The sequence below is a fragment of the Solanum stenotomum genome, chromosome 2 (genome assembly GCF_019186545.1).
Source record: "Solanum stenotomum isolate F172 chromosome 2, ASM1918654v1, whole genome shotgun sequence".
NCBI classification, from domain to species: Eukaryota; Viridiplantae; Streptophyta; class Magnoliopsida; order Solanales; family Solanaceae; genus Solanum; species Solanum stenotomum.
The window spans coordinates 6,135,020-6,155,743 of NC_064283.1; the positions used below are offsets into that span (position 1 = coordinate 6,135,020).

Below are 20,724 nucleotides of genomic sequence, written 5' to 3' on the forward strand. Positions count from 1 at the left end.
CGTAGTAAATTGAGAAGCATCTTTCATGTCTACTTGTCCTTGTACAACAAAAATTAAACAGATAGGTCCTTCATCTTTCATCTCAAACTTATATATTGATGACCAAAAAAGTCACGTTATTCACACATTAAGCAAAAATATACGACTTTGATATGAATCGATAGTTTAAGATGTGGAACTTTTTCAACCTCTCATTAAATATAACTTTTAGCGGTAATAAATATGCACATTAACAAATAGTGCTACCGGCATTAGTTAATTGCCATTTAGATCCAATGTCGCTATAGATTTTAGAGACATTTACAAATAACATATTTAGTGGTGTAGTATATGAATAATTTGGTGGTTTACAATTTACAACAATATAGGTAACAAAATAGTGCTATTCGACATTAGTTAATTCTCAGTTAGATCCAATGTCGCTGTAAGCTTTAGAGACATTTATAAAAAAAATCTAATTACCAATAAAAATACATATTTAGTGGTGTAGTGTATGAATAATTTGGCGGTTTACAATTTACAACAATATAGGTAACAAATAGTGTTATTCGACATTAGTTAATTCTCATTTAGATCCAATGTCGCTGCAGACTTTAGAGAAATTTATAAAAATTCTAATTACCAATAAAAAACATATTTAGTGGTGTAGTGTATGCATAATTTGGTGGTTTACAATTTACAACATTATAATTTATACGTAGTGTGATCCTATAAATGGAGTTTGGGCTAGTTGTTACTGTAAGAAAATGTTTTCAAGTTTAAACTTGTCTTGAAGTTTTTGATTACTTCTTGACTATTTTGTGTATCACGTTAATTTATTCGATAGTCAAAGTACGAGCCTATTAAAGAAGATGCATGAAAATTTAATATTCCAATTGAGAATTGCATTTACATTGTCCTCTAACGTTGTTCAATACAAAAGGCAAAAGGAAATCTCTTTTTTTTTTTTTAGTACGAATAATAATTAAAAAAAAAAAAAAAAAAACTAGAATACTAGACAAAAGCTATGGCCCAGTAAATCAATCAATCCTAAGTGGGCCTCTACTCCAAAGAGTCACACTCTGCAGAAAGGGCCGGACCGTCCGGATCAACAGTCACTGTTATATGCATGGCCCATTGGGCCGCTTCCCCCAGTTGTTTGCCTTCCTTTAAAACCTAACCATATTTATTACAAAATTAAAATTTATTTAAAATCTAGCATTTTCAAAGCCGTGCAAATCACTCACTCTATTCATCGACTTCTTCATCATAGCCACTTTAGCTAGCTTCTCAGCTGCTCTCCAAGCCGATGTAGGCGTTAACGGCTCACCATTTTCATCTAAAAACAAATTCATTTCCCTCTCATTCATTCTCTGCCGTTGGATCATTTTTTGTTGCTCTATCTGCTGTTGATATTGTTTCCTCCATTGCACTTCCGTGAGCTCGGCTTCTAACCCTCTTACATACTCGTCCACAAAAGCCGACCCGGATTGTATCAACAATGCTCGAGCCGATGACAATAAATGCATCGCGCTAGATAGCTCGTTATGCTCAATTAATCTCCTAGACTCTGCAATCGCCCTCGTAGTTATAAAGAGGTTCCTGAGTCGTTCGATCTTCGGGATGGAAGATCGAATGGCTTGAGGCCTCGGAACCAATAAAGAATGTTCCCTTCCATAAATTGCTTCTTGCGTTGCGGGGTCCTTATAACAACATCTAACGGATAACACATGGTGTGACCCATTAGTCATTGTTGGGATTTTTACTTCTAATAATAACTCCCTTTCTTCCTCGGCGTATAGATCGCCAAGCCGAACACAAGTCGAGCCGAGTACAGCTGGCCGACCATTGTACGAATAAACAGCTGCAACCTCAGCCGGGTCTGAACCGGAGGAGAAATCCAGCTGGATTTTCAGATCTTGAACCACTACACTCAATAAACCGCCAACGCATTTCGAGAATGCGTCTTCCTCAGCCGGTTCATGGCTGAAGCCGCCTTTTTTCCCGAACCCGGAGGAATGAACCGGAATTTCTATATGACCAAACCGGGTGGAGGACACATGGGTGGATTCCGATGATCGTCGATTGTGTGTATTACTTCCCTGGATCTTCTCATCCTGACCGTCGGATAAAAGCATAATGCTAGCCACTGGATTTCTCTCACGCCTATCTTCAAGCACCTTACCGGCTTTCCTCAAAGCTTCACCTACACAAGTTCCTTGGCTACAAACAAGCCGATCAATAATGCGCCGAGCCGATCGTTGGCCTTGTGGAGTCATTCTTCTCAGAGGAAGTAATCTTTTTGGTGTAGCAGAGAAAGCCACAATTGAAAGCCGATCAACAGAGCCGAGAGAGGAAATAACCAATCTCATGGCTCGTTTCAACATTTGAATCTTTGCACCACTCATACTGCCACTTACATCCAATACAGTAACCAAATCAATCGGAGCACGCCGTGCCGGGTCAAGAAAATGACCCGACCCGGAATTCGAATTCCCCGCTGGAGGTGACGGCGGAGGTGGTGGAGCTTTGATTTTCAGAACAACAGCATATGTCTCATGAGTTCTTCCAACGGAAACAATGGCAGCTTCAGGCATTAAGCTAACTTCAACACTTCTGTTATCTCTCTGGTTGGCAAATGCTTCATCACTCGAAATGGGATTCACGAAAAACCCCTGGAATTCTTCGACTTCTTCTTCGTTGTCTTCTTGGTCCTCATTTGCTTCCGGTATCGAAACAAATTTAGCTCCAGCAGTAGGAGTAAAAAGGGACTCATCATCATTATAACCTTTGTAATCACACTGTTCTGGTTTGTAATAAGTTTTCACATTTGGTAATGACTTTTCTTGTTTTTTGATTGGGGTATTGGGATATGATTCTACTTCTTCTGGTTTTGGGGTTTTTTGATCTTCTTGTTGTTGAAGTCTGTGAATGGCTAAAAGGGGTACATCTTTCCATGTGGAATTACAAACAGGGCAAACCAAATTGCTCTGTTTTTTAACATGAGATGCAATGCAAGGAAAATGGAAAGTATGTGAACATTCTGCTTTGTATATTGCCATTCCTTGCCCTGATTTCACACTCTGTGTACAAACTCCACAGTTATGCTGCTGCAAATAGCAAAAAACACAAAGAGATTAGATTTTTAACCAAGAATTGAGAAAAACAGGTTGATTTCTCAAAAAAAGAAAGCAACTTTGTGAGATAATAACTATTAATTGAGTGAACGGGGAATCAAACTCTAATAAAAACATAACAGAGAAATGATATAAAAATGCATAGAAGTGAAAATTCTTACTTTGGAGAGACGGAGGGTGTTCTTGAGGATGGAAAAAGGGGATCTTGGAGAAGATGGATTGGGACCAAGAAAAGTTTTTGGGCTTTTAGTGTTGGATTTTGGAGTAGTTCTGCAATGGAGTTTTGGACTAATAAGACTGCTAATGTCATTGGAAGAAGCTGTATTATTAGTTTTGCAACGCAAACGAGGAGTAGAAGGATTACTACTAGATAAAAAACCAAGCTTTGCACAGCTTTTTGGAGTTGGGATTTGTTGTCCACCATTGTTGTTAACTTGTTGTGAATCTTGTGCATGTTTATCCACAAAATGAGGTTCTCTATCTCTTGGGATTGTTGTGCAAAAAGCTCTCCTCCATCCTGTCCCCATTTCTCAAAAATTCAAGATTCAAGAAAATTTGATGGATCTAAAGAAGTTGACAAAAAAGTTAAGATTATGAAGAAGAAGAAGAAGAAGAAGAAGAAGAAAAGGATAGAAACAAAGAAAGTAAAGATATAGAAATCTCAGCTCAGACTTATAGTCAGTGCCTTTTTTTTCTCTGAATTTAATTTTTTGCTGCTATTAGACACAAAAAGATAGCTGCATCTATAAAGTGTTTGAGATCTGTTTCTTCTTTCTATTGCACTCTGTGTCTTGTGTCATATGGGGGAGTTTTTGAGTAGTCTTGTTTATTCATTCAATATATATATATATATATATACAAGTATATTCCTAGGGATATGGTAAGTTTTATTTTTATTTTAGGAGAAAATTACCTGGTGCTTGGTTGGTTTTTGCCATCTAGATTTGAAAGTAATATTTGAAGCCTATTTGGATTGACTTAAAAAAAATATTGTAGTTTTTAATTTAAAAATAAAAAGTCAAACAAAATAACTTTTAAGTTAAAACATAAAAAGTCAAACTTAAATATTTTTTAAGTAAATGAATAAAAATTCAAATAAATGACTTTTAAATAAAAATAAAATAAAAAGTACGAAAAGACCTATTTTTTGGTTTTAAACTTTTTTTAAAGTCATTTTTGACTTATTTTAAATAATTTTTAACCTTATCACGTACTTTCAAAAGCTCAAAATGACTTAAGAGTAAGTTTGACAAACTTTTAAGTCAATTCAAGCAAGCTCTTACTACAAATATACATAAGAGAAAACAAGAGTATATCAAAATAACTGTTGATCAATTTAGTTGATCCTCTTACTAAAAATTAATTGTCTCGTATTAGTTGTACATCTTACTAAATCAATAAAGTTAATTAAAATTTTCCTCTATTAACCTTGAAATTGATTCTTTTTGAAAGTTGTTCATTTTGTTTGTAAAAAATTCGAGAAATTTTTAAGGGGTTACTTAGTAAAATTACTTTCTTATATATAATTTTTAATGGTCAACTAAAATGGGATGGAAGAAATAATTAATACATCCCTTGTTTCAATTTACATAACACTTTTTCCTTTTTAAGCCTGCCTCTAAAAAAGATTCGCATCATTTTCATTTTATACTTATTGGATCATATTTAACGTTTTATTATAAAAAAGAAGTCAATCCTACGTAACACTCTTTCCTTTTTAAGTCAATTTCTAAAAAAGATTCGCATCATTTTCATTTTATACTTATAAAGTCATATTTAACGTTTTATTATAAAAATAAGTCAATTTTACGTAACACTCTTTCCTTTTTAAGCCGGTCTCTAAAAAAGAATTGCATCATTTCCATATATGCTTATTGGATCCTATTTAACATTTTATAGTAAAAAAAGTCCACTAAAAGTAAGCAATGAATTGACTTTAATAAAGACAATTTCGTAAACGTAACAAAGTTTTTCCTTATTTCATAAATTTTGTATCCAGTCAAATGATGTCACATAATTTTGGGCAACTAGAATATTATTTTGGATCTGAAGGTCAACGGTTTCTTCCTAGAGGACTTAGCTAGCGTTTCACAATATATTTTTTTTAATCAAAATTTAAAATTTATCTTAAAATATTTGTTTGACCGTAAGATTAAGTTTTGATTTTTTTAAATATTTGTTTGACCATAAAATTTGATCGAAGTTTAAATTTTTCTTAAAATATATGTTTTATCATGAATTTGATCGAATTCAAAAATTTATCTTCAAATAACTAGGGCAATTTTTAGAAAAAAAATTGCACTTTCAAGTTTCAAGCACAAAACTTCATATTTTTTCAAATAAAAATGCATATTCAAAATATCTTCAAGTACCAAAAAATAAATCTCAAAATTGTAAGTTTTAATTTTAAAATTTATGACCAACATAAGCTTAGTTTATTTTAATTTCATCATGATTAAAAAGTCGATATGATTAAACACATGCAATTCTTGATTTCTTCACTCACCTAGGTGGATTTTGTCTATGTTGTAAACAACAATTACAATCTAATGCATAAGATTTTGTTCATCAAAGTAACACTTAATCATAGTTAACCAAATAAATTTCCTTATTCTATTTAATTATTTTGTTTCTTCTTTTTAATATAGAAACAAACTCATATTAAGCAAAAAACATCAATCCAGAAATAACATATGTTTGTTAAAAATGGAAAGTTGGTGGAAACTAATTACTCATTTGATGGGAGTGAAATGTAATTAACTCAAATAATCACTAGTGATTTTGGATAAATTTCATTAAAATATTTGTCCTTAAATGATATATTATGATGTCACAATATTGATTTAAGTACAATAGAATCTCATTCATAAATAAAATAATTATGTAATAGTACCTTTTTGTATGGATTGGACATTTATTCAATCTATCATGTTGTAGCTCGAGTTCTTTTGGAATAAATAATGATCTCAGCTTCGATATTCACTTCGTCAATCAACAGGCACCTTTCCTTTATGGAATTTTTTTAAAAAATTAAATAAAATATATATGTTTTTTTTTAAAAAAAAAGTTCTTGATTTATCAATTCAAATATGGTGCATATATGTTTATTGATAAATCAATTTGCAAATATTAGGGGTTGTGTAAAATGAAAAGGCTTCATACGTATTAAAACACACACACACATATATATTTCATAATTTCGACTAAATTTAGTAATATGATTTATAAAAAAGGATTCATAAGATTAAATAACGGATCAATATTTAAAAACGTTTCAATAAAATTTGTTAGAAATTGGCTTGTCAAAAAAGATTATAATGATATTTTATCGTTTTCACTTGTGTTTCATTAACCACGTATGTAAAATTTATTCTCATTTTTTTCAAAACAAAAGGATATTACTATTTCTTTCGCAAATTCTTTTGCAAGATATTTTGAGATACTACCATTTGTCTTAGGTACATAAGTCCTAAATATTATTTCCCTTTAGGTCATATTTTAATGGGGAAACTACCTTATCTGACTTATATTCATATCATATATATTAGTAATTTGCCACGTGTCGTAATTCTATTCGCGATTTTGTCAAGATAATGTGTGTGAATTACACGCACAATATTTTTAAAGTTGGTTGTCATTTTATATTTCAACAGATAAATATTTGTTAATATTAAAGTGTCTAATAGGTAAGAGTTTTAGTTGAGGTGTCTAAATGAATTATGTGGACAACTTTAAAAGGTTGTCGATGACTTAAGCCTTTAACTCATGTATTCCAATATACATATATCAAATATCTGGATGCACCAAAATCTTGTAAGATTCGTAAAATTATAAATTATAGTGTATCTAAGTAATTAATTTCTAAACTAGTGAGATTTTTGTGAATTTTCTATTTTAATCCAGATTTATCTCTTTAGTTGCTGTAAAATGAATTGTGAACATTTACTGAAGGTAAATATAAAAGAATTCAATTTGGAAATAAATTACTCTATGTATAACTAAAAGATGTACAAACAAGCAATGAAATTGAAAATCATAATGCAATTGTTACCTATCATATCAAAATTATTGAAACCAACCAAAAAAAAATTTAAAAATTGCATGATTATCCCAATCAACACTGGCATCTTGCTATGATTTAGGTAGGTGAAGTAGATGTATAGGAACTTCTGCTACTGCAAATATTAAAAAGCAAATTTAAATATTTTATAATATGTACTAAAAGGCAAAATTTACAGCTACGAGAGGCTATTATAGGGAAGTAGTCTGGTCATTTGTGTGAAAGTTCTTGATATTTGAGTCATTATGAAAATATTTATTACTCATAGCATTTACTATATGGGTCCTAGTATTAGAACCACAGCTATATCTAATGTAACTAGGTTAATATTGTCTATAAAATAAAGTGTCAGTTCTTTTCAGACCGTTTTGTTTCACTTGTAGACCCTAGAACAATAGTAATAATAATAATAATAATAAAATAGCAAAACCATTGAAAATCAATTGGGTTTAAAATAGTTATAATACATAAATATGTTATTTTACTTGAATTTAGCGACACCTATGCCTTTAATTTTGGATGAGCAAAATTAAATAGACATTTAAATTTGAATAAAATTGATTAAGTAGACACAAATATTCTATGTGACATAATATATGTCGAACATCACAGAGGACACAAAATTGTCTCGTAGGATGAATGAGTCTATTTTTTTCAAATTTATATAAGTTTAAGTGTCTACTTGTACACACACAAATTGAATAAACATAAATGTAATCTAAAGTTAAGTTAAATAACACATTTATGTATTATTCCTTTAAAATAATGTGTTTTAATAATTTTAAATATTTATTTGACGAATTCATAAGTAAAAGGGTCTTAAGTGATAAACAAAATCAAGTGTAAGAGTCTCTCCGGTTATTCCATCAAAATTAAATAATTTTATTTTGTTTTTAATCTAAAAAATATTAATATATTCAAATTTAAAATATTAATGAATTCACTTTTATTATCTTATATATTTCACATGTAATTTCTTTCTTTCGCCTTTAGTGCTAATATAACTTGTGAATTTAATTTTCAGTAAAAACAACTTGAATAAACTTTGTTAGGAATTTTTATATAAAATCTAATGTCAATTTCACCTTACTGTATTATGTTCCTGGACGGGTCATGAAATTTTTAGAAAAAAACAAAATCTCTAAAAAAATAATTAAATGTCAAATTTGAATTCTGTAAAATACAAATAATTCAGTGGTGCAAAATTTTCTGCTATTTTATTTGCAATAATGCAAGTGCGTCTAGCAAGTGCTCTAGACGTGTTATTAGATTGGAACGTGCATGGTTTAATTTTTTTTTCTGTCTTGAAGAAATAGCAGCTCAATTTCTTTAATTAATTTGTGGGATTCTGTGGCTCAATATTTAAGCAACTCATTAAGTTTTCCATCACCAGTTACGACGAAATCTATTTATTTGTTTTTTTTTTTTTTTATAATCAATGGTGTTTGAGTTAGTTTGCGCGCTTATTGATTTTTTTTTAAAAAAAAATTAATATTCCTTTCATTTTAATTTAATTGAATTGTTGGAGTGTTTTACACTCTTTAAGAAAAGAAGATTAAAACATAAATTAGGCATAATTTTCCATTTTTACCCTTATTAATTATTGTCAAATTTATGATTAAAATAACTAAACATTAATTAATAACTAATTCTAATTACGGCTATTCAAAACCGAATCGAAACCGATAACCCGAACTGATATTTTTTTTTTTAGTTTATCAGTAATGGGTTATTGGTTTAGTGGTTTTGATAACGGTTTTGATTTTTTTTGTTATCGGTTATCAGTTCTTAACGGTTTGAGGTTTTTTTTAACGGGTTAATCGATAACCCGATAGTAAATTAAATAAATTATATTTATACCAATTTGTATATAAAGTTCTTGACTTAGAGTTTGGTTTCCTAATTTTTTTTTTGGTTGTCTCAAACACTTGGTTATTCTACAATGTAAAAGTGTTTGCTTTTGAGCAAGATGTAACTTGTAAACTCATGTGCATGGTTCATTTGGTTTGTCACCCCTGTTTCGTGATTTTCTTTTTTTTTGTGGGTGTCAAATCTTAATGTTAAACCGATAACAATCAATAACCGATAAGCCAATATTTTAATGGTTTTGTAACGATTTAGCATCTCTACAAACCGATAACCAATAAGTCAAACCGATCAACTTCAAAACCGAACCGAATCGACCGATACGCAACCCTAATTCTAATACTAACTAATGAAGGGTAAAATTGGAAGAGCATTCTAAAAATAATCTTGAAAATTGAACAATTAAGTTAATTTGAAAAATGAAAAATGTCTCAACAATTTAATTGATATGAAATGGAGGGAGTAATCAATAGTGTTCTAATCAGTTTGTGCTTAACAACAAAGGCGCAAAGCCAAGAATTTCACAAAAAATGTCCAAAAATATTTTAAAAAGTTGTTAGTGAGATTCAAATACGTGGACACCCCAAACATTGGTTCCTTCAAGGCATATGAAATTACTGTGCTACAACACCTTATTGTGTCAATGTGTCCAGAATATGTTATATAATCACTTTACTTATATATATGGTATTATTTTTTCCGACTAAGGGTGTCCAGACTATAACAAAGCTACACCCCTGCTTATCAATCCATATAAGTAACTTTGTCCATCAAAATTAAGAAGATGATAAGAAATTACCTAGAAGTTTGAACGTGAAATCTCATGCTTCTTTATGATTATTTCATTGATCACTAGATCACACCTTTGAATGCTTAACTATGATAAACTTTATATAGTGAATGAATATATATATATATATATATATAGTTGTGACTTGTGGCTTTAATAATTTAAGAGAGAAGACATAAAGTGACACATGAAGTTGTTTCAAATTTTCAAAAAGATACCTAAACTATGCAAGCGTTCTATTACCCCCCTAAACAATCTTGAACTGATATTATTACATCGTTTTTTGTCCATCTAGCATGAAGAGTATATGCACTCTCTTAAACAGTGTGAACAAACTAAAGAAATGAATATAATTTTATTTTTACAAGTATTTTGCTATAAAATATATTTTCTTGTTTTTCTTATTATTTTAACTTTTTCTCCTTATTATTTTTTTCTTTTTCTTTCTTCCTTCTTCTTCAAATATTCATTGTCATCTTCATTGTAGTTTCTCACTTTCAATGTCACTTTTTACCACAACTCCACCTCCCTTTTTTTCTACTATTAGTTTAACTCTTCTTTTTTTTTTTATGACAACAAAAACCCGCAGCCGCTACCCTTTAGGTGTGCACATGGTAAAACCCGACAAGCTCTACAAACCGATAACCAATAAGTCAAACCGATCAACTTCAAAACCGAACCGAACCGACCGATACGCAACCCTAATTCCAATACTAACTAATGAAGGGTAAAATTGGAAGAACATTCTAAAAATAATCTTGAAAATTGAACAATTAAGTTAATTTGAAAAATGAAAAATGTCTCAACAATTTAATTGATATGAAATGTAGGGAGTAATCAATAGTGTTCTAATTAGTTTGTGCTTAACAACAAAGGTGCAAAGCCAAGAATTTCACAAAGAATGTCCAAAAATATTTTAAAAAGTTTGTTAGTGAGATTCAAATACGTGGACACCCCAAACATTGGTTCCTTCAAGACATCTGAAATTACTGTGCTACAACATCTTATTGTGTCAATGTGTCCAGAGTATGTTATATAATCACTTTACTTATATATATGGTATTATTTTTTCCGACTAAGGGTGTCCAAACTATAACAAAGCTACACCTCTGCTTATCAATCTGTATAAGTAACTTTGTCCATCAAAATTAAGAAGATGATAAGAAATTACCTAGAAGTTTGAACGTGAAATCTCATGCTTCTTTATGATTATTTCATTGATCACTAGATCACACCTTTGAATGCTTAACTACGATAAACTTTATATAGTGAATATATATATATATATTCATCCAAGCCGACATAAGACTTGTGGCTTTAATAATTTAAGAGAAAAGACATAAAGTGACACATGAAGTTGTTTCGAATTTTCAAAAAGATACCTAAACTATGCAAGCGTTCTATTACCCCCCTAAACAATCTTGAACTGATATTATTACATAGTTTTTTGTCCATCTGGCATGAAGAGTGTATCTACTCTCTTAAAGAGCGTGAACAAACTAAAAAAACGAATATAATTTTATTTTTACAAGTATTTTGCTATAAAATATATTTTCTTGTTTTTCTTATTATTTTAAATTTTTCTCCTTATTATTTTTTTTCTTTTTCTTTCTTCCTTCTTCTTCAAATATTCATTGTCATCTTAATTGTATCTTCTCACTTTCAATGTCACTTTTTACCACAACTTCACCTCCCTTTTTTCTACTATTAGTTTAACTCTTCTTCTTTTTTTTTATGACAAGGGAAACCCGCAACCGCTATCCTTTGGGTGCGCACAGGGTAAAACCCCCGCTCCTATGCAATAGTTTGCAAACCACAAAGGAGAGGTAACCTGCACTAGGCAAGCCCGGTGCGACGAGCTCGACCCAGAAGGCAAACCCCTTGCTTTCTCTAGCAAGGGGTTTCGAACTTGAGACCTCCAACATGGAAGTCCCAAGTTCAAACTACTGGGCCACCCCGAAGGGTAATAGTTTAACTCTCTTCAATTTTAAAATTTTATATCTAAATATTTTATTACATTTCAAACAATTTGATAAACCTATTAGATTTCAAGATGATTAGTAGGTATTATTTAGTTTTTTTTTATCCAAATTTCAATTAAACCTTTTCAATTTTCGGAGAATTCTGATTCTTTCAAAATTATCATTTCTATTTTTGAAGTTATATGAAAATGAGATAAATTAATTGATGATACCTTCAACATTTTGTCAAAATTTTGATTTTTCTTAGAAAAATAAATTAATTAAGATGTCTTTTTAAAAATTCGGAACAACTTCAGGTGTCACTTTATGTCTTTTCTCATAATTTAAAGACAAATCAAGTATTGCTAATAGTTTAAATTAAGTATAAGCAATATAGAAAGACAAGCTTGTCATGACATATATATAAATAAATAAAAAATTACTTGAAAGTTAAGATGCCCATTTTTGTTTAGTAAAGTAGTACTAGTTTTCTTAGAGAAATTTACTTCTCTATCCTATTTGATTTAAATAAGTTCATTTGATAGTTTTTAATTTATAGGAAGAAACTTTATGAAGTATTTTAATTTTTAAGTATTGTTTAATAAGATTATCAATATTTTATTCTTTCATACACAAAAAGTCCGCTCGTATTTCTACGTCTTACCTACTAAATAATTTATTTGACTCAGAATTTCGAAACTCCTCTTGATAATTATGTGAATGAAAAGGAAAATGCAAGGAATATTTACCAAAAGCAAATTAACTAACAACAATTATATTATGTAATATAAGTGGAATCCGTAAAAAATAATACTTCTGTCATTTCAAAATAAGTAATATTTTTAGTTTGAATATATCTCTTAAGAAACTATTCATTCTTAAAAAGTAAAATATACTTGTATTAACTTATTCATGAAAAATATGTAACTCATTCTTTAGTAATTTCTTTTTCACGTAAAACTCCTTCTTTAAATAAGAGAAAAATGTAAGAACATCATTAATACTTTTTTTCATAATGTGAAACACCACTTATTTTGAAACAAATGAAAAAACTAAAACACCATCTATGGAATTCAAAGGGATCAAATAGGAAAGGATACTCTGAATCATAGAACTATAATGAAATATACGATCAATCAATATTTATCGAATTTGAAAAAGAGTCAGAAGAAATGGTATTTTGAAACATTGGAAGTGTAAAAATAGAAATATTTCTGATAGATTCTTAACTTAAATAAAATATAATAAAATTATGCGAAAGGAGATACAATAATGAAGCAATCATATTAAACATAATAGAGAAGAGAACAATAATAATAAAAAAAACACATACTAATTAATATGATTTAATACGAGAACTTGAAGCAACGAAAATAACGAATAGTATTAAAATTGAACATAATAGAAGAAAATTGTCTGCTAGTGCTATAAAAATGATATTCCATTTGTTTCTAATTACTTGTCCATTTTTGAATTGATACATTTATTAAGAAAATAATTATTGACATAGTAAATTTACCATTTTACCCATATTAATTATCAAATGGATGAATTAAAATTTAATATTTTTAAAAAATTCTATCTTTTTCAAAATAATTAATTGAGAGTATAATAAGTAAAAAAAAATTATTCTTTCTAGATTTATTAAAATAAACAAGTAATTAGGAATAGAGGGAGAGGGAGTAGCTAAAATTACTAGTGACATTTCTTAATCACTTTTTAAACGTTTGACTAATAATTAAAGTGGAAATGTGTAACCAACTCCGACACGCAGCTTCTCTGCAACTGTCTTGTGGGATTGTACCTTCCCAAAACAAGATTTGACACTCTAAAACAAAAATTATTCAAATTTTTAGCTTATTCTATAATCTTCACATCACGATCATTAAAACATCTATACATTCCATATTATATTTTTTGGTCTAATTCATCGGTAGCCTTCTAAAGTTGACATCAATTTTTATTTAGATATTTTAATTAAATTTTATTCATTTTAGACACTTTATGTCCTATTGCATTGTGTCATTTTAATATTTTTTTAACAATCAGTCAAATATATAAAGGGTGTGTAAAACACTCATTGATGACATATCAAAGCGACAAATTAAATAAAAACACGTGACATATATATTAAAAATAATTTTTAAATAATGATATTTTAGTAGATAGAAGAAGTAGCCAATGACTAAATGACATGTGGAATTTTTTACACACAAAAAAAAGACCCAACTCCACCAAAGTCATCTTCTCCTCCCCACCCAAGGTCATCTTCTCTGCCCCACCCACCCAGCGTCTTCTCCACCTCTGCCCACCCTAACCCCAACCCCTTCCCCACCCACATCGTCTTCTCCACCCCTCTACCACCAAACTCTCTTTTCCAAGATTTCTCGCTGCCCTTCTTCTTTGCAACATTAATCGTGGCCCTTCTAATGGGTTGAAATTTGTTTGTTTTTTTTTTAAATAAAATAAAAATGATTAAATTATTCTTTCACGCACTGGTATTGAGTGTATCACTATGCCATGTCAGTAAAAAGTATCAAAAGGACATAACGGGACATGACATGGGTATCTAAAATGAACAAAGCTTAGTTAAAGTGTCTAAGTGAAAATTGATACCAACTTTAGAAGGCCACCAATGAATTAGGCCTATTTTTTTCAATCGCGAATCAATGAAAAATTTATACTATATATCATGATTTTTCATTCTTTTTTCATTGAATCAAGTTGCTAGAGAAATGCATGGTAGGAACATTGAAGTAGCCAGTAGTGAGAAACTTTCTAAAAAAATCATATGAAAATATTATATTTTTTCTCCTTTTCACATTGATTATATCAAGATATTTATAAAAGTAGCTACTTAATATAATTTAATTATTTTTTTAAAAAAAATAGTGACTGTTGATATATTTTAACATGTAGTAATGAGTCATTGCTCTGATTTTTAGATATTAATCTCATAGCTAAAAGATTTCCTTATACTATCGTTCTACTTTCTCCGTTTTAATTTATATTAAAGTGTTTGACGAGGCAATGGATTTTTTTTAAAAAAAAAATAAAAACTCATGATTAATTACTGAAATATTGGAATGGTAATAAATCATCTAATTGAAAATAAAGTTGATATTTTAAATTTAAGTTATTGCTAATATAAAAATATATTATCTTTTAAAAATTAATTAAAAAATTCTTTCTATCTACTTTTTTTTATCCACTAAAAAATAAATGTTCACCTTGCTTTTATCGAGATTAGTTAATCATCATTTGGTCCAATATTTTATTAATTTTAGAGACATTTTCAAAAAGTGTTAATTGCTATTAAAAAAATATATTGAACGCCAAACTATTATTGATAAAAATCACTTTTAATATAACAATCTTTAATTATAACGATTATAAGTGAACAAGAAAAAACGGACCGAGCGATTAATTTACGACAATCACGTGTGGTCATTCCAAGAAAACCCCACAAAATTACGAGAGAAAAAATAAATTCATAGTTTCACGCCGTTTACTGATGCAAAAATCTTTCTTTGGAATATGATATTTTAGGGAGATGTGAGTGAGTGACAGATTTCAGAAATGCAACTTTTAGACTTAGGAAGAGTGTTAAAATTGTAAAAATATTTTCTACTCACTAAACCTAATTATTTTATTAATCAAAGTTAGGCACTTTGTAATTAACCTACTTTTTCAGTAATTATTTAACCATTTGTTGTTCTTTTTAATTAAAGATTGCCTAAATACTCTAAAAATGACGTGCTTTTCACCCAACTTTCTTCGATATTATTGATTTTTTAAATAATTTATTTTAACAAAAGTCATCATCACACGTCAAGATTTCACCATGCAAGAAGTAGCAAGTACCAAATTTTGTAACTTCTAGATAAATAAATAAATATAAGTTCAAACTTTGGCTTCAAAGTCCATCAACTTTGATAAAATATTGTTTTTTTACTCCTCATTAGTCAAAAAATATATCATATTTTAGTATTTATTCGGTCTTGGTTAGGTAAATATTATGTATGGAATCTTTTTAATCCCTATACTTCGTTATATATAAAGTTTAGTCAATTTGAAGTAATTAAAAAAAGGGATTGTTATTCCACTGCTATCACGTAATATATATCACCACTTTATTAAATTAGATTAGTATTTTTTTTTGTTTTTCCATCCGGTGTCCGGAGCTCACATCGGAGCTCCTACTAAATTCGAATCGCGCTCTGCAGGGCTCATTCGAGGTGACGCTCCCAACAAAATTTTCTCCATACCCAGGGCTCGAACCTAAGAACTTTGGTTAAGGATGAAACACTTCCACCAATGCACCACAACCCATGTTGGTAAATTAGATTAATTAATTACCACTTTGTTGGAATATGAACAAGTTTTATCCCTTTGCACATTTGTCACCTCTTCATATGATTCAACATTTTAATTCAATAAAGGTAGAAAGTGCATTGCTGAATATTCACACACTCAAAAATTATTTTGTTTATTCTATATATATTCATCTTAATTATTTTATTTGTTTCTTATTACTATTTCCATCTATCGAGTTACAACATTTGTCGTTTAATATAAATGTCACAAAAAATCTTATGAAGATTAGAGCTGAAGAATTTAATTTTAGGCCGATAAGTTTCTAAACAAGTGGTTCACATTAAAAAAACTTTATAAGACATTAACTCAAGTTCAAATGATACGTGACATAACACAAATTCACATTTCACATGGTATGCGTGTGCTTTAGGGCTCGATTATCGCGTAGCCTAAGGGGAAATTTGGAGAGGATTGTTGGCTCAATACGAATAATACATGTCATGTATTTTGATTATGAAAAATATGGATCAAAGCCCAGACACACTCTCATCAATACATTGGTGGGTAAAATCTCAACGAAAACGCACATTGAATCCCTAAGGAAGGTATATGTGATGACCAAGACGAAAAAAGGGCCTACAAAGACGGGTCATAGAGAAGGATTGGCGTATTTCATTGTTGACAAACTTCTGAAAAAGGATGTATATGATACCTTAAGCGAATTCTTTATTGGAATATGAGAGGAACATAAATAGCTTTATAAAACATAACACATGTTACATGACACATGCACTTTTGAGACCGATAATGGTGTAGCCTAAGGACAATCCATGAGGCATATTGGACCAAATTGAACAATATGTGCTATGAACTTGTATCGTAACATAAAATAAGTCGCGACGAGACGCATTTATAGTAGTTATAAGATCCAAACTCTTAACCTTATAAGTTAAAAGACTTGATTTTACCTACATAACATAATTATCATGATAAGCAACTACTCCTTGCATGTAACAACTTTTGAGATATGAAATATGATTTGACTAATGTTACTCTATCCAAGAGGATAATTCACAATTGGCATAATCCAAAGTGTGCATAATTAATATAATCCTAATTAGTCGCATTTCATTCAATCAAATCAACTAATTAACTTAATCATTTATTACAAACCAACAACCAAGGTAGAATTAAGGACTTTGTTTGTGGAAGATCAATCGTACAAAGTGACCACATCATTTTTTGTTTTTGCTTCTATATAAAATCCACGAGCATGATTAAGATAAATTGATTTATTTAGTTCTTCACAATCACGATATATTTTCAGTAAAAGAAATCTTTATTTCTACTCATAAAACATCTAAAATGTATCATTACAGGAACACTTGCAAAGCGTTATATTCTACGTCTATTTCCTTCCTAATTATTCCATATACAAGTGGACAAATATTGAGTATAAATAAACAAAAACAAACGATCAATTTTTTGATTAAAATTATGTTCTTTTTTATGATGGATATTCACTCATAAACAATCAAGAATCAACAAGATAGATCTATGTTAAACAATGTGTTGCAATTATACATAACAAAACAAATGTGAAGTTTATTTAGATTCACATATATTTAGAGTTGACTAGGTCTACTAGCTAGGTAGTTAATTGTTGTTTAATAATTTGACCTATTTCTTTTGTTAATATTATGTGTAGTGAGTCTAAATAGCAATAACATGCCATGTGTGATGTCCATGTAGGATCCCACATGGCATAGGCCCATACTCATTCTTTTTGCTCTTTGACTTATCACGTGGATTTGCCATGTATATATCACGCGGTTTAATTTAATTATAATTAATCTCGTTGACTATATTCTAAATTAAGAAATCCATAATTATGTATAATACTTATTTGTTCCTATTTAATTGTCCCAACATTTTGATTTTCTTTATCTAATTTGAATATCTTTTATTAGTTCTTGATCTCCTTGGCCCTATATATTTTTGGAGTTTAATATATTATCCCATTTAAATTTGTGAGGTCCGAAAAGGAGTACAAGCCTATGAAGAAGAGAGTCGAATCTCACATTGAAATAAGAGAAGAAAGTTAGTCATCTTATAAAAATGACCGTTCAGAATCATCAATGTTTGAATTAAAAATTAAAGGACAAATCCGTGTGAGTCTAAATTTAAAGTGGACAATATCTTAACAATTGGATTAGAACTCTACACCATTAGTGTAAATTGCATTTCTAAAATTATATACTACAGTTAAAATGTGATTTTACTAAATTTATTTAATGAATTTAACTTATATGAACGGCCACAATACACTATTTGTTCAATTTTACTTGTTGTAGAAGTTTATTACTTGCACCTTATTCTTTTAAAAACGAAGCGTAAAATTTGACTTTTTGATTATATTATTTAAATATTGAATGTTATAATAGATATATAACAGTATCATTAAAATATTCCAAAAGAATCGAAATCAATAATATTGTTAAACAAGAGGTTTGACATTATTATCTGAGATCACTCAATCTCCCCAAGCATATTTAGCCAAATAAGTTTAATTTGAGGGACCTTGTATTGGATCGTTTAGCATCATGTCTTAATTAATTTTGGTTATAGCTTTTATCATAAAATGACAAAACCTTAGATTAATGTAGAAGGGACCCTTCACTAAAGTAATATAATACATGAATAGAGCAGGTCATTTTCTGATTGAAGTTGACCCAAAAGGGCCCAACAATTACCATCTTTCGTGGAGTGTCTTGGACTTAAATTAAAGAGATTATTAGAGTTTACATGATAATTATAATTTATTTATTTTTCTCTTTTTCTTTAAGGATGTGTTTGGTAACGGAATTTTTTATTTATATTTGATTAATTAAAATAATATATAAAATAACAAAACAAGTGTAGACATTGTAATTGGACTCTACAAGACGTGTTCAATTCTAGTTGGAACTCTACAATATGTGTTCAATTCTAATTAGGATTATGGGAGGCTAAACCATAAACCCTAGTTCATGCCTATATAAAGGGTACTAAATTTCCTTAAAAGTCATCTCGAATATTCCGCAAATTGATGGAATATTCATATAAAAGTCAAATCTAAATCATCCTAGTTCGAGAAACATATTGAACTCTAGAAGACGTGTTCAATTTTGTCACTTTAAAATTTGTTACAAGGTCCGTAAAAATCAGAAACATATGGCTTGATTTCCAAGTTGAATAAGTAGGAAACATAGATTTCACAAATCAGAAACATATGGCTTGATATTTATTATTTACTAACTATCAGAAAATAATTTTTAAAAATTACTTATTTTTTTTAAAAAAAGTTTAAAAACATTTTCGATTCATACCAAACACACCCTATAGTCTTCAATCAAAATTATAGATAAAGCTGGTACGATATGATTGATTTCCGTTGGAAACAAATTAATGAACATATCATATAGTGAATATAGTTTTTCATTAAATTGTTTTGGACCCAAAAGAAATCAATGATAGAATAGTCTTCTTCTACATGTGCTTCTGTTTGTAGCATCTCTTTATTATTAACTATAACTATAATAATAATAATCCAATAGTTTAGTCTTCCTTTTTTCAAGAAACTAAACAAATAAAAAAATTAGTCGTCATCAAGATTACTAATCTGTTTATCCTATTCTTTTTTAGGATCATAATTTAATTCTTTAAATTATAATATTAAAATCTGACTCATTTCAATTTTTAATTTATCTGTTATTAAAAATCATATTATATTATTCACACTTCAAATATATCATTCAGAACGTAAGGGTGATGTTATTGAGTCTCACATTAGTATGGAAGGATCCACATACACCATACGAGCTAACTTTTGTTAATGTTAAATTATATTGATGATTTATTTATCTTATTTCCTTTTTATAGCTATAAGAGTATGTCATTATAGGTAAGAAAGAAAGTGTTTAAAGTTAACAAATTTCCAAATATAGAAAGATATTATTCACTTGAAATAACAATAAAAAAAATGTCATATATAATGTAACACGTAACAAGCTAATAGATACTCCTTTGAGTTTTTATGACTTCTTAACTACTAGTATTACTAAAACTATATTTATATCACCAAGTTTGACTTGTTCCTAAAATAATTGTTTATTATTTGAACCAAGCAAAATTTAATTAATCAATCAGATCATGTCTTGGTTCATTTTTAGCACTTTACCAGCAGCAGTTTGCTGACCAAACTCCATAATACAAGCTTATGCTCATTTAGATGCAGGGCGACTCAACGTAAGTAAAGGCCTAAAGCGGAATTTTAATTGAAGGCCTAAAATCTAAATAAATTTCATATGTGTTTATTTAGAATTTATCTTTCTTACACTTTTCAAATGCAAATTATTACTTAGTATTTTTTTTATAAATAACTTCTTTGATTTTTTTTCAATTATTATTTCAGATATGATTTTATCAATTCATTATTGAATTTTTTATTTCTCTAAGACAATCATTATATGAATATAACATAATATAAGTAATAAGTTGACAAATTTTAAATAAATATAAGTATTAAAACACAATGGGTCAAAGATAATAAAATAATATAATTTTTTTAATACT

At 29.1% G+C, this 20,724-nt stretch overlaps 2 protein-coding genes across 2 annotated transcripts in view; both read right to left on the reverse strand.

The window, feature by feature from the left end:
• Nucleotides 1–11,557, reverse strand: part of LOC125857039 (Werner Syndrome-like exonuclease) — a 153,237-nt gene extending 141,680 nt beyond the window's left edge. Inside the window, exon 1 of the mRNA XM_049536708.1 lies at nt 11,550–11,557. The gene's annotated coding sequence lies outside the window, so the exon portion shown is untranslated. The remainder of the gene's footprint in view (nt 1–11,549) is intronic.
• On the reverse strand, nt 966–3,937 carry LOC125857025 (E3 ubiquitin-protein ligase WAV3). Its single transcript, XM_049536694.1, has 2 exons — nt 3,278–3,937; nt 966–3,086 (listed from the first exon to the last, which is right to left on the reverse strand). Exons 1-2 carry the CDS (start codon nt 3,641–3,643, stop codon nt 1,188–1,190), a joined length of 2,265 nt encoding a protein of 754 aa, XP_049392651.1. The 5' UTR covers nt 3,644–3,937; the 3' UTR covers nt 966–1,187.
• Nucleotides 11,558–20,724: the final 9,167 nt, after the last annotated feature.